The 21,339-nt window shown below is 29.0% G+C and overlaps 2 protein-coding genes across 6 annotated transcripts; one reads left to right on the top strand and one right to left on the bottom strand.

Moving 5' to 3' along the window:
- Positions 1-4,807: 4,807 nt before the first annotated feature.
- Positions 4,808-12,375, top strand: LOC130674410 (uncharacterized). Of its 3 annotated transcripts, none has more exons than XM_057479731.1 (6): positions 4,808-5,284; positions 5,355-5,598; positions 7,312-7,550; positions 7,613-7,842; positions 10,044-10,511; positions 12,045-12,375. In XM_057479731.1, exons 1-4 carry the CDS (start codon positions 4,853-4,855, stop codon positions 7,676-7,678), a joined length of 981 nt encoding a protein of 326 aa, XP_057335714.1. In that variant the 5' UTR covers positions 4,808-4,852; the 3' UTR covers positions 7,679-7,842; positions 10,044-10,511; positions 12,045-12,375. The 3 variants fall into 3 exon arrangements, with proteins under 3 accessions (XP_057335714.1, XP_057335713.1, XP_057335712.1); XM_057479730.1 differs by having other exon boundaries at positions 11,962-12,375; XM_057479729.1 differs by having other exon boundaries at positions 10,044-12,375.
- A 1,918-nt stretch (positions 12,376-14,293) lies between these two features.
- LOC130674408 (uncharacterized) lies at positions 14,294-20,637 on the bottom strand. 3 transcript variants are annotated; one of them, XM_057479726.1, is made up of 6 exons: positions 20,475-20,527; positions 20,198-20,230; positions 18,025-18,295; positions 17,192-17,399; positions 14,601-14,730; positions 14,297-14,519 (listed from the first exon to the last, which is right to left on the bottom strand). In XM_057479726.1, coding segments are annotated over exons 1-6 (735 nt in total). In that variant the 5' UTR covers positions 20,476-20,527; the 3' UTR covers positions 14,297-14,427. The 3 variants fall into 3 exon arrangements, with proteins under 3 accessions (XP_057335708.1, XP_057335709.1, XP_057335710.1); XM_057479727.1 differs by lacking the exon at positions 20,475-20,527 and adding an exon at positions 20,002-20,086 and having other exon boundaries at positions 14,300-14,519; positions 20,198-20,331; XM_057479725.1 differs by having other exon boundaries at positions 14,294-14,519; positions 20,198-20,637.
- Positions 20,638-21,339: the final 702 nt, after the last annotated feature.

Raw genomic sequence — 21,339 nt, 5'->3', positions numbered from 1 at the left:
AAAGTCGTTTGGTATTAGATTTCACTATTTGTTAAAAATTTTATAAAGATAAAATTAATTGATTGACGTCTTGGGTGTAACCTAGTCTATTTATTTGAAGGTCATTAGAGTCATTAGGTTACAAAAATAATAGTAATTAATTTAATGACTTTAAGTGGACGTTAATTGAATTTTTTAATGCATACGTGGAAGTCACTGTTCTTGGTTTTTATTGATTTCGTTGAAAGCTTGTTCTAATTGTGGATTTATCATTGGAATTTTTTTTTTTGGTAGTGATGCAATGATAAGAGCAATTGGATGAAGAAATGAATTTATTTTTCAAGTCGTAAATGGTTTAAGTATTTTTTTTTTTTTTAATTTTTTCATTTATCTGATTACCAAAAAAATTGATACGGAAATTTATATGAACTTTGGAAAATACACCGTCGACAAAAATTTTTCGGACACAGTAACAAATCGTTTAAATATTTATTCGAAGTCCATTATTAAGACAAATTTATCAATTTAATTCTACTATTAAGTGAATATTCTGTAACTTCTGAACGGATGAACCGATTTAGCTTTTTCAGGCCACGTTTGAAGCGGTTCGTTAATTCCAATAACTCGAGAAATTGAGCTTGATCGGTAGAGCTCGTTCGGAGATATTCAAAAAATAAAATTTTTTCAAAAATTTTAATCTGCTCGATGTATTGATTCCAAAATGGACTTCGTTCAAGAGAAACCGTTGTCGAAAGAATTAAAAAAAAATTTTTTTTTATTTTTTTTGAAATATCTCAAAAATGACTCAATAAATCGAATTCAAAATTCGATCAGCTTTAGAACTTGACAAAACGCGTCGATTGCCACCTCAACCGTCTCAATCGGTTTATTCGTTTGAGAGATATCGTAGGAGAAAAAATGGTAAAAAACTATTTTTTTCGAAAAGAAAGGCACACAAAAGTATTTTCGAGCTCGAAGAGCTCGAAAATGTATTCACGACAAAGTTTTAGAGCTCAAGGAGCTCGAAAACAGCGGGAAGTTTTAGGGGTGGCCCACGGGGTCGACCGATAGACAGATTTTTTTTTCCGGGGTGGGTTACCCATCCAATTAATGTCCAACCTCGATGCTGCTGAACTTTTGTTATTGAAGAATCGTAGTCTGCTCCGCTCGTCTATTAGTCACTTGTAGCTTAAAAAAATTCGTGGCTGTATTTATGATTACTCATGAATTCTTATCAGCCATATTTCATAGTATTAATTTATAATTATATATATAATATATATAATATTATATATAATAAAAAGATTTGAATAATTCAACTATCGATTGTTTAATGGACATAAAATTTTAAAATTAATTAAATTTATTGATTTATATGTTTGGATTAATGGCAAAACCTTTGAACTTTTCCTTGAGTAACGACGATTTAATTTGAATTGCTAGTTGACAAAATAAAAGTTTGAAAACATTACCCGGGAAAAAATGTTTTTATAAAATTTTATAAAATAATATAAAATTTTAAACAATTTTATAAAATTTTGAATGATTTTATAAGATTTTACAGCAAAATTTTATAAAAATATTTTTTCAGAGAAAAGGTTACAAAGAAACTGCGGGTAAATATAATAATTAAAGTCGTACCTTAAATATTTTTAATTGTCGAAAGGGAAAACGGATAATCAAAATTTAATTAAATTATTTTTATATAAATTAAAAAAAAATTATTGTAATTTTTTTTTACTTGCATGTGCGTATAATTTACATACAAAGTCGGTAGACAAAGACGATTACGTGTAATTACAATAATTACTGCGGTCGACAAGAAATTTTTCTTATCAGTAAAATATTTTCTTTATTCAACATGAGTTAAAAAAAAAATATATGTAAATTCAAAATTATCACATCACGTAATATATAAATACGTAAGAGAAAGGGGTAGCGGGGGTAGGCAAAACGAGGTACTTCTAAAATTTTATAAAAAAAATTTTTTTTTTTTAAATCTATTAAAACCATCCCAAAATTACTTTTGTAGATATTATTGAGCATTATTTTTAATTTTTTTCGTTAAACTTTTTCAAGAATCGAGTGCCGGTCGAAAAATATTAAAGACTTTTGTATTATGATAAAAACTATTAAAAACTTTTTTATCTTCCTTTGCATCCAATAATTGTGTAAAATATAATTTTTCTTAATGTAAATAACTTACAAATAATTTTAATAAAATCAATTTTATTTAATATTCAGAATGTTTTTATTTTTTCTACATTTTTCTGCGGGTACCCTGTATATATTTAGGTAATCAATTATATTTTTTATAATATAATTTTCATATTTGTTTGTAACCATATTTTGCCCGCAAAAATGAAATTTTTTTTTATCGCTTTTGAAAATTTTATATATTTACTTTGAATTTCGAACAATTTTTATAATAATTTGTAATAAACTTTATAAAATTGTGTGAAATTTTATCAAATTCTACAAAATGCTACCCTACACTAGATGCAATAGTGACATCAAATTCACTAAAGTTTTATGAAATATTATAAAATTTTATATAATTTTATAAAATTTCATCCAATTATCGAAAATTTTATCTAATTATTACTTCCCTTTTGAGATCTTACTTTATAAAATTGTATAAATTTGTATAAGATTTTATAAGATTGCATATAATTTGATGAAATCGTATACAACTTTATAAAATTTTATAAAATTTCATCTAAATATTACTTCCCTTCTAAGGAATTACTTTATAAAATTGTATAAAATTTTATATAATTTTGTGAAATCGTATAAGAGTTTATACAATTTTATAAAATTTCATACAATTATATCAAATTTTATCTAATTTTTACTTCCCTTTTAAGATCTTACCATATGAAATTTTATAAAATTTTATAAAATTCTATGAAATTTGATAAAATTATCTAAAATTATATGATATTCTATAAAATTTCGCTCTACAGTCTTATAAAATTATATAAAATATTATATAATTTTATGCAATTGTGTAAAACTTTATAAAATTCTATTATATTTTATAAAATGTCATCCGATTTTATAAAATTACATTAATTTATTACGTTCCTTACTCAGATCTTACTTTATAAAATATCATTGACTTTTATAAAATTTTATAAGATTTTATAAAATTGTATAAAATATCATAAAATTGTATGCATTTTTATAAAATTTTGCTGTAAAATCTTATAAAATCTTACAAAATTGTATAAAATTTTATATTATTCTATAAAATTTTATAAAAACATTTTTTCCCGGGAATATCATTTATTACTGAGAGTTCTTCGGATGAAACTGCCGGTCAACATAAGCTGGACTTATTTTAAATATTTCCCTTTGATATAGTGGATATAGTGGGATATTTTCTAAAAATAAGTCAAAATGTATTTTTTTGAGATTTTAAAGGCATAGAAGTGTTCAGCAGGATATTTCCTGTAGAATGAGTACCCACAAGCTCTAATTACACCAGCACACAAAAAAAAATAAGTTCTCTGTACTTTTGACGGGACCGATTTATTCCCATGTATTTTGACCCGCTGAATCCGAATCCGAGGTCCGTTTAACCCGTACACCCCCAGATTTTTAGAAAACTTTAAAAAACCTCAAAAATACACAAAAATCGACCGTTTTTTAAATTTGTAAATTTTTTTAACCCTAACTAAGCATGATTTTTATGTATTTCGGTCCTCCACATACTAACCTGAAGTTTATTTAAAACATTAGCCATTTAAAGTCTGAGTAAATTCCAAAAAACCCCAAAAAATTGCAAAAAAGCAAAAAAATTCTTAGTATTGTGATGAAAAAAATTTTATAGGGCTAAATAAATAATTATTTTTATGTATGTTTATCTGTCACATATAATTCTCGAACATCCGTGGCTCAGACATCTCTAAAATTTTAAATAAATGGCAAAAATTCCCAAAAAATCGAAAAAAATAAAATTTGGTATAACAAAAATCATTTTTTAAATCGAAATAAATAAAAGAAATCATATTGTTCGATCTGTGATATATACATATATAAAAAATATTTTGGCCTAAAACAAAAAAATTTTAATATGCTTCAAAAAATTTTTTTCATCACAACACTAAGAATTTTTTTGCTTTTTTGCAATTTTTTGGGGTTTTTTGGAATTTACTCAGACTTTAAATGGCTAATGTTTTAAATAAACTTCAAGTTAGTATGTAGAGTACCGAAATACATAAAAATCATGCTTAGTTAGGGTTAAAAAAATTTATAAATTTAAAAAACGGTCGATTTTTGTGTATTTTTGAGGTTTTTTAAAGTTTTCTAAAAATCTGAGGGTGTACGGGTTAAACGGACCTCGGATTCGGATTCAGCGGGTCAAAATACATGGGAATAAATCGGTCCCGTCAAAAGTACAGAGAACTTATTTTTTTTTGTGTGCCGGTGTTATTATCCATTTTTTTGAAGGTCATATAAGATAGTCATATCAATGTTAATTCTAATTTTTATCGTTTAGTATAAAGTTATCACATTATCATTTTTGAATTTCAGTAACTTATTATCAATTATAACAGAAGATTCATAAGAAAAACATTCAAAAATATATTTTTATAAAATTTAAATAAATACAAAGTATGTTTCATAAGTATTTTCACTTTTTTTAAACTCTACTATCACTTATAATTATATAGATAAAACATTGCCTTACGCAGCAAGTTATGGACGAAGACATCGATAAGACATACGGTAATAAATATTCGGCTTCGAAAAACGATAGAATAAATTGGCCAAGTATTATCAGCTGATAAAAAATCTTTTAAAACGAAGGTGATATTCCTTTATGCGGCCAGTTTACATTGTAAATTTTCTTTAGTTTCCAACAAAAATGTCTTATAAAGACGAAATGTATTTATTTAGTATTTTGGTAATTTGCTCATCAATTTTAATGCTAGAAGCATTTGACTTGCATTCATTTGACAATATTGATGAAATAATATCATTCGTTACTGAGAGTTCTTCGGATGAAACTGCCAGCCAACAATTGGATCAATTGAAAATTGATAATGATAAAAATTCTGCAAAAGTAATTAATAAATATTTTACGAAAACTCCGCATTTGTCTGTAACGGATGAAGATTATAAGGGACTTGAAAAACTGATTGGAAAAATTGATAAAGCTTGGGAACAATATGGAACCAAAGACTTAACGGATGATGAAAAAAATGATCTGGGTGATTTGCCTGAGACTCTTAGCCAGCTGTACAAAACTTACGTAGGCGATAGTGCTGACAAGAATTTTCCCACTCGCATTGCCAAGGTATTTTTTAAAAAATACTCTGTTTGAAAATTTAATATTTTTGTTTTTTTAATTAATGAATTGTTCACAGGATAAACTTCCATATTATTGTGAAGTAGAAAGTTTTGAACAATTACGACTGCGTAAATTACATCAATCTTTAGTTTTATCTGAGCTTAGAGGGTATATTCTGAGTCTCAAGTCATCGGAAGACGTTAAAAAAATTACAGCACGCGCTATTTTACATTCAGAAGAATATATTTTAGCAACAAAAAAGGCGTTTAGAGAAACTGTAGATACGTTCATGCGCTGTGATCCACCAGAACATATTCGTGGTAAGAAAAAAAATCAGTCTGTCAGTTGACCCTGCGGGCCAGCCCCAAAACTTCCCGCTGTTTTCGAGCTCGTTGAGTTCGAAAACATTATTGTGAATACATTTTCGAGCTCTTCGAGCTCGCAGATACTTTTGTATGCCATTGTTTTGTAAAAAACCATTTTTTAGCATTTCTTTCTCCCACGATATATCGCGAACGAATTAACCGATTTTGATGGTTGGGGTGGCAATCGACACGTTTTATCAAGTTCTGAAGCTGATCAAATTTTGAAATTGATTTATTTAGCCGTTTTTGAGAAATTTCAAAAAAACCAAGGAAAAATTTTTTTTTGAATTCTTTCGTCAACGGTTTCTCTTGAACGAATGAACCGATTTTGATGGTTAAGGTGGCATTCAACGCGGCTTATAGAGTTTTAGAGCTGATTAGATTTTGGAATCGATCCATCGAGCAAATTAAAAGTTATCCAAATAAAACATTTTCGAAAAAATTTTATTTTTGAAATATCTCTGAACGCACGCTACCGATTGAGTTCAAATTTTTACGGCTTCAAGACATTAACAAACCGCGTCGAATGACACCTCGACGATCAAAATCGGTTCATCCGTTCAAGAGTTATGAATATTTACATACATACATACGTACGTACGTACACACATACATACACTCGGACATCATCGTGAAATTAGTCAGGATAGCTTCCTAGGACCTCGAAACGTCGACATCTGATGGAAATTCGATTTTCGTAAATCGGACCGAAACCAATAACTTCCCAAATTTTTGAAAATTTACAATTTTCTTAGCGGGAAGTTAAAAATTCATTTATGATCTTAATGGATCAAAGTTATGGTAAATTACCAAAATCTATGGGAAATTATCGAAATTTACTGTTAACTGCTGTAAGTATTTTAACTTACGGTCGAGCGTACATTACGGTAACTCACGGTATTCAGGTAAATTCCGGTGCCGTTCTGTAAAGTATCATACTTTACAGAATACGGCCTACTGCCGTAAAAAACGGTATGTTACAAAACTATCCCTAGCAGACCTGAGTTACCGTAAATTTACGGTATTTTTACCGTAAATCTACCGTAGAATACCGTAAAATTCGAGTAGATTTACCGTAAATTACGGTAAATCCACCGTAATTTACGGTTAATCGGTACTTTACGGCGGATTACCGTAAATTACGGCGGGTATACCGTAAATTTACCGTCGAATACGATAAATCTACCATAAAAAAATTCGGGTGGATTACCGAATTACCGTAATTTACGGTGGATTACCGTATTTCCGTATTTTACAGTAAATCCACCGTAAATTACGGTAAAACCACCGTAAATTACGGTAAATCCACCGTAATTTACGGTAAATTGGTATTTTACGGTTGATTACCGTAATTTACGGTGGTTTTACCGTAATTTACCGTAATTTGGGTCCGTTAGTATATACTAACAAAAGTGGTAGTTCACAGTACTAATTCGTAAAATGCAGTATTTTACGGTATTAATCCATAATATTTTAGATTTTACAGCATTGTTCCTTAAAATACCGTGTACCCTACGGTATTGTTCCGTAAAATAATAGACTTCAGAATAATGTTTTGTAAAATACAGTATTTTACGGTATTGCTCAATGAAATACCGTACTCTACATTATTATTCCATAAATTAAAGGATTAATTATTTTGTGTACTATTTACAATAATTTTTTTAGAAAAAACATTTTCGGAATTTTTGGGTCTATTTCAAGGAGTTATTGTCAATGATATGCACACAAATGCAGGTGATGGTAGGTGTGCAGACTCCTGCGATGGTGTCGATTATTCCCGTCTCGACAAATGTTATACAATGTATGATTCGCTTGATAGACGCAAAGTACATTGTCATGCAAAGCCTTGCAATGGGGTACTTTTTGATTGTTACAGAACCGGGCATGCATCTATCTGTGAACTGGTAATTTAAATTCTTAATTTGAATCAACATTAGATCCAATAATCAAATAAATTAATTTACAGGATGAAAATTCTGATAGACGGTTTCAGTGGGCTAAGCTTCTTGACAACAACCAAGTATTAGGCTAATCTGCGAATTCTTGTGAGGGAAAGAAAAATCTTATAGTAGAAGGTTGGAACGCTCTTCGTTATTGTTATACTTGTATGTGTATTTGCGCTGAACAGGATGTCAACTCTACTGCTACTAGGACAATCAGTTTGATACCACAATATGCAGACATTGAGAATAATATGTAAATATTGCCATAATGTACCATCTAACAATCTTACAGCAATTTCGCCCAAGCCTGGTCACGAGCATTCTAATTATCCGCGTCCTCATAACTATGGATATTGTTGCAGACCACACATCTCACTTTTGTCTCTGCCACTTTACCCCTTCCATTGGCATACGGTACAGGGTCTTGGGGTAAAATGACAGAGATAGAAGTGAGATATATAGTGAGTGTAATACATGACTTCTTGCGTGAATCTGCCGCAAGACATTCGCTAGTTTCTGCAAGTAATTTATGTTGCAAGACTCGCTCAAGATACGCGTAGGTAACTTTACTACTACAAAACATTTTGAATGTTCTTCTATAGAATATCATGCGCAAATCTTACAACAATCTTACTTTAAAATCTGGCATTAACCCTTTCCTGGTTGACCTACCCTACTCTTAATTTGAATCGTACAAGTTCGTCTCTAAGTGAGAGAGCGCTATCCTATTTAGTTAAGGAGAGGCAGAAAAAAAGTATAGTTTAGTCTGCAAAAGAATGAGCTTTTCTCCCACTACTTCGCTATGATGAAGTCCATGACTTTGCACTAACGCGCATGCGCAGTAATGACTTAATTGTAGAAAAATGGTGGGAGAAAAGTCTATTCTTTTTTCGACTCGACTGTAGAAGAGGGTGCCCGGGTCAAAAAATTAGATCTGTTTTAAAATAAATGATAAATTCAAATATTTTTCCTTTAATTCAAGTTTATAAATCGTATTTATTTTATATAAGAATTTAATCTGTTTTTGCCCGTACTATTCCTTATCCAGGCTAACATCAGACTTATTTTCGTATGATATTTAGTCTGTTTTAAATCGCGTTTAGACTAAAAACAGACTTTTTTATTATAATTATTGGTCTGTGTTCAATTGTTTTTAAGGACAAATACAGGACTTTTTATAAATATAAATAATAATAATAATAATAATCTAGATTTATTAATTTATTTTGATTTTCTTGGTATTTAAAACATGCTAATGCGCTTCCATAATAAGATGTCACAGAGAAAAAATGTTGGCTCGAAACCTACCAATTTTTACAATGCTGTCGACAAAACTTGAAACAGGGAGTAAAGCATCCAAAAAATTATCGTGCTCTTACAAAAAATGATTATACTGTATCACACTACTTATTACGCGCGAGAAACTTATCGATGAGCTTCAATATCAATTACTTCCATACATTATAAAAATTTTGATGCAGCATAATAATTTTTTATAAGAGCATAGTAATTTTTTGGATACTTTACTTTCTGTTTCAAGTTTAGTCGACAGCATAATAAAGATTGGTAGATTTCGAGCCAACATTTTTCTCCGTAGCACAAGAATTTTGATGTTTTCTTATGCCAAAATATTTTAAATTTTATCCAGTAAATAAGAGAAAATTCTTGACGTTTTAAGAGTTGTTTTATCACTTTTATTATATGATATAAATATTCAATGAAGACAACTAAAAAATTAAGCTGTCAAATTTTCATTAACTGCCGACATTTTTAAACAAAAGATAGTAAATAAAACATAATCAATTCTGCAACTTAATATTTTTTCATAAATATTGCCCATAAATAAAAATTTTATAAGTCCATGATTTAATCTAGTTTTGTCCTTGTAAATTTTCAGAACTAAAGTTTTTTAAAGTTCACGAATTAATCTAATTTAGTCTGCTCGTAACGCGTTTGTTTTTTAAAATAGCAGGTCGAAAACAGCTTAAAATTTTCATAAAAGATCAAAATCAGATCAAGTAGTCCAATCAGACTAAAATCAGGTCAAATTTTTCAGTCCGGGTAGATCAAAAACAGATTAAAATTTTTATCGAAGTTCAATAACCGACCAAGTAGTCCAAATACAGTCCAGTTAGACTAAAATCAGATCAAATTTTTCGACCCGGGGTGCATGTATGCACTACTACCATCGAACCGTAACTCACACAGCCTTACTAAGAATTGCGATTGGTTTTATCCCCAAACAACTCACACCGAGAAACTCCCAACCGAGAAAGGGTAAATATCCGAGAAAGTGCAAGACTATCTTGTGTCTTGGGTGAATCCATATCATATCTATCGAAAGATTATTGTGATCAGTGCCTTGACCAGCAACTTGTCATAGAAATTTCTGTTACATGGGTTTCGGATTTATCATAGAATTTTATTTTTTAATTTTTTGATATTACACACTAGGGTAGTTACTGGAGTACGTTTTGTCAATAAATATAATATGTTCCATGTTCAAATTGAGCAAAGCAAATTAGGACCTTATGGTGAAATAGTACCAGGGACATCAAAATGGAAAAAATTGCCTCGATTTGTTTATGAAGAAACAGGCAATGGTGGTTTTGTGATGAGTAATAAAAAAGGTCAACGAAAATTATTCAATAATTTAGATTTCAAATTTATTACCCATGATAGCAGAACAATAAATTTCGATCGATTAAGAACATTAAAGGGTGAATTAGTTGTTGGAGTTACTTTTGTTTACAACAGCAAAACAAAAGCTGTTGAATTACAAATTTTTTCGTGGCCGTTTGATTACAAAACTGGTAAACTAAAAGATCCCGTTGATTTGGAGGACGATGATGCTGATTTTGAAAGTAATTGGATAAATTGGGAAAATACACCAAGTCGTTCAAGTGAATACGATAGAGACAGGTAATATCAGATAATAAAATAGCTATTTATGATATAAGATGGTAAATGACAAATTATGGTACGGGTTAGTTCCAAAATTGGCTGACTGGTTGCGCTGTGTTACTGAAAAAAGAGTGAGGATCTTAGCACCCGAGAGCAGCGAGTTCTTTTTTGTGGCACAACGCAACCAAAGACGAATTCCGCAAAACTATGTTGGATTTTTATAGAAAATCACATGAGGTTCCATTTAAAAACGGCATGTAGGAATCTATGCTGGATTCCCATATAGATTTGGTGGCTTCTCTACCGATATTCTACGGTCCTAAATTGAACTTTCGAAGCCGGAATTGTATGCTAGCTGCTTTTGTAAAAAGTTATAGTTTTATTTTTTTGTTCCCTCGCGGTTTTGGAAATACCGAAATAATACCGGAATTATACGGTATAAATACTGCATAAATATGGTATTATTCAAGTTATTTTGGCCAGTTTTTTTGCCGCATTACTACCAAAAATTTACGAAAAAAATTCAGAATATTTACGGTAATAAAACAGAAAAAATACGGTATTTTAACAGCATTAAAACCGTAATTATACAGCATATTTTCGGCATTTTTGCAGCATTAAACCGTTCTACCCGGAACAAAAATTATATATAATTATAGAAAATTTTATTTAATTATATATAATTATATATAACATTGTAAGGTTATATGTACAATAACTGTCATGAAAAAAAAAAAAAAAAAAACCCGCCAACTCGCGGGCTCGATCCCGGGTCCTAATGATTCAAAGACTGATCTGTTAACCATTATGCCAAATCGCTTATTCGAAAGTTGGTACTAATTGTATTTATATCTATACAAACAAACTTAAGAAAATTGAAAACCTCAATTTTCCCGGATTCTTATTTTCACTTACATTCTTTTGTTTCAATAAGAAATGTGTGAACTAATAGAATAAAATATAAAATTTTACACTTTGCACATTTTCGATGATTTTAACCGCAGAAGCAAATATAAAATAAATACAAAATTTTTACAATTTTTCATTATATCAGGATAAATCTGTCAAAATCGCAGGATATCTACGGTATAATTACCAAAAAAATACGATTTTATTATTATAAAATTATCGCATTATTGCGGTATTTATATAGCATTTTTTCGGTAAAAGTTCGGCATTTTTATAGTTTTTTTACGGCATTTTTTTGGTAAAAGTTCGGCATTTTTATAGTAATTTTACTATAATAATCTGGTAACTCTACAGTATAAGTACAGCAAAAAAACTGGCCAATATAACCATATTATTACCAAATTATTACGGTAAATTTACGGCATGTGTATAAATGCCGAAAATTTACGGCATTTTTACGGCATTCGCAAAACCGCGAGGGTTAATTTTAGGCGTAATCTAAATTTGAGGAAATTGGATGATCCCATAAAAGCACCAGATGAAAACGTGCAATTTTCAGATCCCAATGAACAACTTAAAATACGAGCTACTAGTTATGATCTAGACATGGCCCAACACACTATTCCTTATATTGATTTACAGCCTGTAGCATTACCAGATCTAAATGCTCCGCTTGATGGATTGGAATTAATTTACCGAAGAAGAAAAGGTTATGGAGGTTTTTTGGGTTTTAAAATGCGCGGATTCGAAACTTCTACTTTTTTCGGTATTGAAATGTCACAAGATGATTTAGATAAATACAAAAATGATTTTGATGAAGATATTGTTATTGATATACCAATTAAATCTGATTGATTATATAATTATTATATTTTTCTCTTTAATATTATAGTCGCCTCGACTGTTAATTATTATTATTGTTAACTTAAATAAATTCATAAACACAATTCTGTAATGATTTTTGGCTGAATAAAGGATCAATTGTTTCGAAAAAATAATAAATTTATTTCAATTAATTCCCTGCGGAGTTTTAAAATTTTTAAAATAAATATGGATTGTGGGTACGCAAACTAACGGAAATTTACCGCTTGACACAAATTTCAACCCATAATTAAGTTACCCAGGTAGGAATCGCCAAGGCTGACTAAAGGCCGAGGCTTGGCCCTGTTGTCACTTGCCAAGCTTTGGCAGCTAACCATTGGCCCAAGCCTCGGCCAGGCCTTGGCCCAATGGTTTGATTACGTTAAGCCAAGTCTTGGCAGCTAACCATTGGCCCAAGTCTACGCCGAGGCTTGGTCCAATGGTTTCATTAAATTAAGCCGAGCCTTCGGTAGTGACCATTGGCCCGAGCCTCGGCCGAGGCTGGGCCCGATAGTTTGATGTTTGTCAAGCCGAGCCTTGACAGCTGACCATTGGTCAATGCCTCAGCCTGGGTTAAATTTTTATTTAATATTAAAATTAGCAACTTTACATGTATCTATATTAGGGTGTCCGTTATTTCCCAAATTGATTTTTGAGTCTGCAGCGCCCTCAAAATTTTTAGTAAATACACAGTGTATCCACTGTGATTACGCGGTGTATCCACCGTGATTCTACGGTGGGTTTGTGCTATTTCACCACGAAATGAAGTTTAATAGAACAGCAATTACAAAAGGAACTCAAAAACTTCATTGTGTGATACCAAATGAAGATGGAAGTTTACTTGTAAAACAATACTCAAATTCAACTGAATTTGAAATTCACAAATTATTTAAGCGTCAAAAAAAATAAACTTCGTTTATTACTTTGGGGTTTAAATTCGGATCAATTTCATTTACTATCCTTTCCTGGGTATTTTTTGTTCCTTATTGGCTATCGTCCCAATAAGGCCACGTACCACTTCTCCTAGGTCATAAAGATAACTCATAAGTAGTTCTTAGTTGATTTTTAAAATTTATTTATTGAATGAGTAGAAAAACTTCCAAAAATAGTATACTCCGAACGGCACAGTATTTAAAAAAAAAACATAGCATCTAAATAGACCGATCTGAGAATGTTCATTGGTCAAATTAAGTCGAAAAACAATATTTAGGGAAAAAAACTGTTTTCGAATTAAGAAAAAAAATAGAACGAATTGTTTGTCCACGATCGGATTGGTCTCAAAATTTTCTAAATTCATCCAAGTTTTTTTGAGAATTTTTTCAAAAAAATCGGAGGGGGCATACATTTCCAAAAAACATTTTTTTTGCTTCAAACTTAAAATAAACAATGAAGGAATTGATTAAGAATAAAAACGTGTTTTTTTCTTGAAAGAACATTCAAAAACGAAGATTTTGAAAAAAAAAAAACGATCCGATTGGTGTACTTTTCGCGAAGTTATAACCGTTTCAAAAAAAAAACCTCGTATTTTGAAAAAAATCGGTATCTCGGAAACGAGTAGTCAAAGAAATTTGAAAAAATTCATGAGAGCGTTTTTTATCAGCCTCCAAAACATATAAATTTTTCAAAAATATCGGAGGGGGTGACCTCAAAAAGTGGCCGATTTGGTATGGAATGCCCCATATATATATTAGGGTGCTTCAAAAAAAAACTTTAATTTTTTTTTTTGCTCTTATCCCCTAAAACATTAGTGGTTGCCAAGAAAAAAATCCTCCCAAAAGATGGGCTCTCTAGCTCAACTCTAAGAGGTCGCTATTTTAATCTTAATTTCCCATCTGATTAACATGTAAAAATTTTTTTTTTTATTCAAAGTGTAATCACTCATAAGCTGTTCAATATTTTTCAAATTTATACATAAATTTTCAAAGTTAATTTCTCAAGCTTTCCAAAACCCTATGACAAGTCATAATTATTTTTTTTAATAACTAGAAATTTAAGTTTGCTGCCTTTGAATTAGAATAATATTATTTATTAATACTGTTCATTGTACATTTGTTGAAAAAATAAATTTTCTTTCAAATATTATTTACATTTATTCATTATTTGGCACGTTTTATATAAAAAGAAATAAAAAATTAAAATACAAATTTGTTTTAAATTATTTTCGTTAGCAAAAAGACGTTAAATAATTTACAGAAACATCCGTTGAATTGATAACTGGGTAACTTATCGGTCTCCAGTACAACCAATTATACCATACTGTAAAAAAAATTATTATTATTATTAATATTATATTCATTAGTTGCCTAAATAATACTAATAATAGTTAAAAATATTTACATGTATAACCAGCTTGTAAAATAATTGCCAATGGTTTACAAGAATTACGACAGTCTGGACTGGGAACCATTTTAATTAAACGTACTCCACTTGTTGATCTTAAAATAATGTTTGTACACTCAGGATTCGGCTAAAAATATTACATGAAATAAATATACAAAGTATTCAGTTGCAAAAAAAAAATTTCAATTTAAAATTAATTTTTCTTTTTAAAAAAATAAAATTCGGTATCAAAATTTTCTAAAGCTTCTAGAGCTTGACATATTGATCGTATAAGAAAAAGTTATGCAAGCTTTTTATGAGAAATTTGAAGGGCTACAGAAAAGATATCAGTGATATTTTTCATATATCTGATTCTTCTTAGATAATTTGAAAGACAATTAAATTTTTTGAAATAAAGATTAGACACCCGGGTTAAAAAATTAGATCTGTTTTAAAATAAATGATAAATTCAAATATTTTTCCTTCAATTCAAGTTTATAAATCGTATTTATTTTATATAAGAATTTAATCTGTTTTTGCCCGTAGTATTCCTTATCCAGGCTAATATCAGACTTATTTTCGTATGATATTTAGTCTGTTTTAAATCGCGTTTAGACTAAAAACAGACTTTTTTATTATAATTATTGGTCTGTGTTCAATTGTTTTTAAGGACAAAAACAGACTTTATTTTCTATAATATTTAGTCTGTGTTCAATTGTTTTTAAGGACAAATACAGGATTTTTATAAATATAAATAATAATAATAATAATCTAGATTTATTAATTTATTTTAATTTTCTTGGTATTTAAAACATGCTAATGCGCTTCCATAATAAGATGTCACAGAGAAAAAATGTTGGCTGGAAACCTACCAATTTTTACAATGTTGTCGACTAAACTTGAAACAGGGAGTAAAGCATCCAAAAAATTATCGTGCTCTTACAAAAAATGATTATACTGTATCACATTACTTATTACGCGCGAGAAACTTATCGATGAGCTTCAATATCAATTACTTCCATACATTTTAATAATTTTGATGCAGCATAATAATTTTTTATAAGAGTATAGTAATTTTTTGGATAATTTACTTTCTGTTTCAAGTTTGGTCGACAGCATAATAAAAATTGGTAGATTTCGAGCCAACATTTTTCTCCGTAGCACAAGAATTTTGATGTTTTCTTAAGCCAAAATATTTTCAATTTTATCCAGTAAATAAGAGAAAATTCTTGACATTTTAAGAGTTGTTTTATCACTTTTATTCAATGATATAAATATTCAATGAAGACAACTAAAAAATTGAGCTGTCGAATCTTCATTTACTGCCGACATTTTTAAACAAAAGATAGTAAATAAATAGTAAATAAAACATAATAATGCAACTTAATATTTTTTCATAAATATTGCCCATAAATAAAAATTTTATAAGTCCATGATTTAATCTAGTTTTGTCCTTGTAAATTTTCAGAACTAAAATTTTTTAAAGTTCACGAATTAATCTAATTTAGTCTGCTCGTAACGCGTTTGTTTTTTAAAGTAGCAGGTCGAAAACAGCTTAAAATTTTCATAAAAGATCAAAATCAGATCAAATAGTCCAATCAGACTAAAATCAGGTCAAATTTTTCAGTCCGGGTAGATCAAAAACAGATTAAAATTTTTATCGAAGTTCAATAACAGTCCAAAGCGTCTGAAGCTTAAAATATTCAGTTTAGAAAAAAAGTCTAAGAAATGTTTTTTGTAGATAATTTGAAGGGCTACAAAAAAGATTCATAGATCATAGATTTTTTCTGTATCTTTTAGAATGAATAATTTAATAGAGCATTCAAAAAATAACATTTAATGTCAGAACTTGAGAAAAGTTTGGTAAATCCAAAAGTGCACGACTCTTAATGCTCATTTGCGAAAAAAAAAGAAAAATGTAAGATATAAGTTTCAAGGACAATTTTTTTTTCCTTTCTATAACACCAGAAATTCAAATTTCGCCCCGAACAATAGTCAGATGTATTTTTTCGCGCATGCACAACTGGTGTAACGAAAGTTTATGTAAAAAACATATATAAATATACAAAATTAGTTAAGTTCTTTTTATTAATTATAATAAGAGTGGGGACTTTTGCTTTGATTTAAAAATAACAATTAATACTTGATGCTGCGAAATTTTTGATATTACGGTGGAAATATTGGTCGTATAAAAAAATTTTTTGAACAAAAGTTGTAGGAAATTTAATTTTATGAAAAAAATGTCTACCATAATTTTCTTATCGAACTAATAGGAAAGCCGTAATCTCAAAATTAAGATTTTCATAATTATCAAAAATTTGAACCGTTCATTATGAATCTTAATTTTGGAATTACGGTGAAAGTATTGGTCGTATGAAAAAATCATACGAGACATTTCTTTCCGAAAATTAAATTTTCTACAACTTTTGTTTTAAAACTTTTTTTGTTAAAACATTCTAACCATTTATTCGAAATTAAGGCAAAAATCTTGTCCCTAATTATAATTAAACTGGGCTGAATTTGATGGCCATTTATGACACACTTCTTCTTCGACCTTAAAATAATTTTTTTTAAAAAAAAGTGATCCAAATGATAGTTATTTTACTCACTAAAGTATATGCTGGAGCAGAAGATTCATCGATTAAAATAAATCTCTCGACAGACTGACCCCACCAGGCAGGAGTTCCACTCGGTTTTGGGAACAATTTACGTAAAATTCTACCTGGTGCCATTCTATTTACTCTCCATGTTATGTGTGTATTTTGTGGCTCGGATTTATTTACATTAAGTCTTTTATTCATAAGATCATTAATACTACTGCAAAAAAAATTTTATTTTCATTTTGACGTTGAAAATTTTTTTTTGGCTCAAGTAAAATAAAAAAAAGGAAGTACAGTAGGATTTGTGACGAAATTCTATGAGGTTTGAGTACCCACATCGATATATTTGGGTTAACAAAACATTAGCAATTGTTGTAAGTAATTAATTGACATTTTGGATAATTAATAAAAAATTGATTGGAGTATAGGGTTCTGGGTATTCATTTGAAAAGAAATTTGATTATTTACACAAATATTTTATTGATCTTTCACAAAAAAAAAATTTGTGCTGTAAAAAAAAGTAATTAATTGTAATTATGAAAATAAAATTTTGAGTTGAATTGAAATAAAAAATCAAAAGTACGGATGAGTATGTGATAAAATTTCCTCTCGATTAAGTACCCACATCAGTAGGAAAAAAAAAAAATATTTAATTGTTCAAGTTAACAATTAATAAACAAAACAATTGAATTATGAGCATTTTGATCGAATATATTGATGTGGGTACTCATTTGACGTGAAATTTCATCAATTACTCGAGTATTACATCGATTTTATCATTGAATTTTTTGCAGTCCAAAATGTTATAAATTATTTTTTAGGAATAGAAAAAAATTACTTACTTATAGGCAGGATTATTTGAGCTGATTCTTTGAGCGTCATTAATAAATATATCTTTATTATCAATCAGTATATTAAGTAAACTCGATAAATCGTTATTAATACTCTCGTTTTCTTGTCTTATAAACGGGAATCCAAAATTAAAATTACGTGGAATGCTCCAATTTAATCCCGACATATTGGGAATCGTTTGAATTGTATTACATGGCCAGCAATCAATGCCTGGTAACTGGAAAAATGGATTTTCTACCAGGCATGTTTCATCATAATATTCTAAAAAAAAAAAAAAAAAATTATTTAAAAAATAACAGGATTGATAATTTGTCAAGAATTGATATGATGGTATAGCAAAGATATGTATCATTTATTTCCTACATTCATCGAGAAACAAACATCTGATATTACGAATTATGAGAAAAATTTTGAACTGTTGGATGTATACCAAAAATGTTTTTGGTGAGCCGGGATTTAAAAAATCCATGTAAAGAAGTTATAGAATTCTTGTGAGAATCTTATAGAATTCTTCTGAGGATATTAGAGTAGACCTGTGTCTTTTGAGATTTATGTAAGAATCATAAGACTTCTGTAAGGATTAATTATGATTAGATAGGATTCTTTTGTGAGATCCTGAAAGGATATAAGATCCGTTCCATTTTTTTACAGGGTTTCTCATATAATCTATGAAGGAATTGTTTTTTCAAGAATTACTGGGCGGGATTTTTAAATAACTTACAGAATTCCTGGGAAAATCTTATAAGATTTCTGTCAAAATCGTATAGAATTTATGTAAAAATCTTACATGATTTCTGTAAGAATCTTACATAATGTCTGTAAGAATCTTACAGGATTTATTGAAAAGTCTTACAGGATTCTGTATATGAATTTTGTAAGATTTATGTAAGAATCTTACATAATTTTATGTGAGAGTCTTACAGGATTCCGGTAGGAATCTTATAGCATTCATGTCAGAATCTCACAATATTTCTGTAAGTATCTTGTAGGATTTATGTATAAGAGTCTTACATGATTTTTATAAGAATTTTATAGGATTTATGTCAGAGTCTTGTAAGATTTATGTAAGATCTTAACAGGATTTCTGTAAGAATAATCTTGTAGGATTTAAGCAAGAGTCTTACAGGATTCCCGAACAAATCTTATGGAATTCATGTAAGAATATTACTAAGTTCATGTAAGAGTCTTATTTGATTCATGTAAGAGTCTTACGAAATTTGTGTACTGGTCTTACAGGATTTCGGTAAATATCTTATAAAATTTAAGAGAGTCTTACATGATTTTTATAAGAATTTTATAGAATTTATGTCAGAGTCTTATAAGATTTATGTAAGAGCTTAAGAGGATTTCTGTAAGAATAATCTTCATGATTTGAGTGAGAGTCTTACAGGATTCCCGAACGAATCTTACAGGAATACTGTAAGAATATTACTTGATTCATGTAAGAGCCTTACGGGATGTGTGTACGAGTCTTACAGGATTTCGGTAAATATCTTACAGAATTTATTGAAGTCTTACAGGATTTCTGTAAAAATCTTATAGAATTTAAAAGAGTCTTACATGATTTTTATAAGAATTTTATAGGATTTATGTCAGAGACTTATAAGATTTATGTAAGAGCTTAAAAGGATTTCTGTGAAAATAATCTTGCAGGATTTGTAAGAGTCTAACAGGATTCCCGAACGAATCTTATAGGATTCCTGTAAGAATATTACTTGATTCATGTAAGAGTCTTACAAGATTTGTGTACGAGTCTTACAGGATTCCTGTAAGAGTCTTACAGGATTTCTGTAAAAATCTTATAGAATTAAAAAGAGTCTTACAGAATTTCTGTAAGAATCTTATAGAATTTCTGTAAGAATCTCACAAAATTCCTTTAAGGATCAAGTAGGACCTTATAGGATTCCTGTGAGGATCCTAGACGATCAGTTATTAAATCCGTTTCATTTTTTTTCAGGGATTCTTACATGATCAATAGATTAATTCATCGTACAAGAATTTCCAAGCGAAAATCGTTATAAGTAGGTTTAGAATCACATTTTTTTGTAGCTTCTAAAAAAAAAAAAAAACATAAATCTATATTTGTTTTAGTGAGATTATTGCGCAGTGTAATAAGTGTAGTTATTATTTATAAATTATTTTCATAACTAACTAATAAATTACCTGTAAGTGATGGGTATCGTGTAATAACAGGCACTGCAAGTTTACGAAAAATATAAAAACCTGGATAAATATAATTTTGCAGATTGCGTAGAAAAAAACTCCGCAAATACGGATTGTAATAAATAACAACAAAAAATATAAATAATAAAAAACTAAGTATTAAAAATATTTTGATTAATTTTATTATTAAATTACAAATTCCTCGTTTGCTATATATTTGTTTTTCTAACTCATCGAAACATTCATCGAATATTTTGTCTAGTTCTTTATCACTTACTTCACTGATTTTAGCGTAATTTCGGATTTCATTGATATAATTTTCATAATTTTTGTAATTTATCATTTTAATATAAAAAAAAAAAAAAAAAAAAAAAAAATAAACAAATAAAAAAAAATGCTCGTTTTTAAGGTTACTACATATATTATGACTTTACTAATGTTTACCATAACAAAATAAAATTCTTATGGCGTATTCTAAATTCTTATTCATCAACACATGTCTTTCTTTAGTTCGTATATATTTGAATAATTCCATCTCTTTTCAAATGAATTTTCATAGACTTGATTCTTGGATTTGTAATAGCGTCTATCATATGTAGAGGGCAGCAGTAATCAAGCAGACCCATCTAGTAAACTTATGATAAATACCGGTACAAACAACAGAGGATCGGAAAGTTCCTGAAAAAAGTATGTATGTGATGCCCCTTTGCATTTCAAGAGTACACTACGACGCATGCGCTGTTTACAGACACACAGAATACATACAAATTGCGGTTGACTAAAAAAACCGAATATTTTTTTTTCGAGTCATATGAAAATTTGATGGTTTAACATTTTTTTTAAGAAACTTCGCCAAATATTAATTTGATAAAAAAATTTGAGAGGTTGCTTAAAAATTTCGAAGGCAGAGCGGCCCCCATCCAAAAAGTGATAAAAAATTTTTTAAAATTTTTTTAAATTGTTTTCGTAATTAAGAATGTATATCTTTCTCTTGACATCTATTTTCGGTTTTATATTACTCGAAAAAGATTTTTTAAGGTGTAATACATCGTTCACTCTCGATTACCTTAATTACTGATTGTTATTTAATAAAAAAAAAAAAAACAATTCTATAGTTTTACTTTATTTTAAAAATTTATCAA

This window comes from Microplitis mediator, chromosome 9, assembly GCF_029852145.1.
Source record: "Microplitis mediator isolate UGA2020A chromosome 9, iyMicMedi2.1, whole genome shotgun sequence".
Taxonomy (NCBI): domain Eukaryota; kingdom Metazoa; phylum Arthropoda; class Insecta; order Hymenoptera; family Braconidae; genus Microplitis; species Microplitis mediator.
Note: the sequence above shows the minus strand (reverse complement) of the source record. Positions and strands in the feature narration are given on the sequence as shown.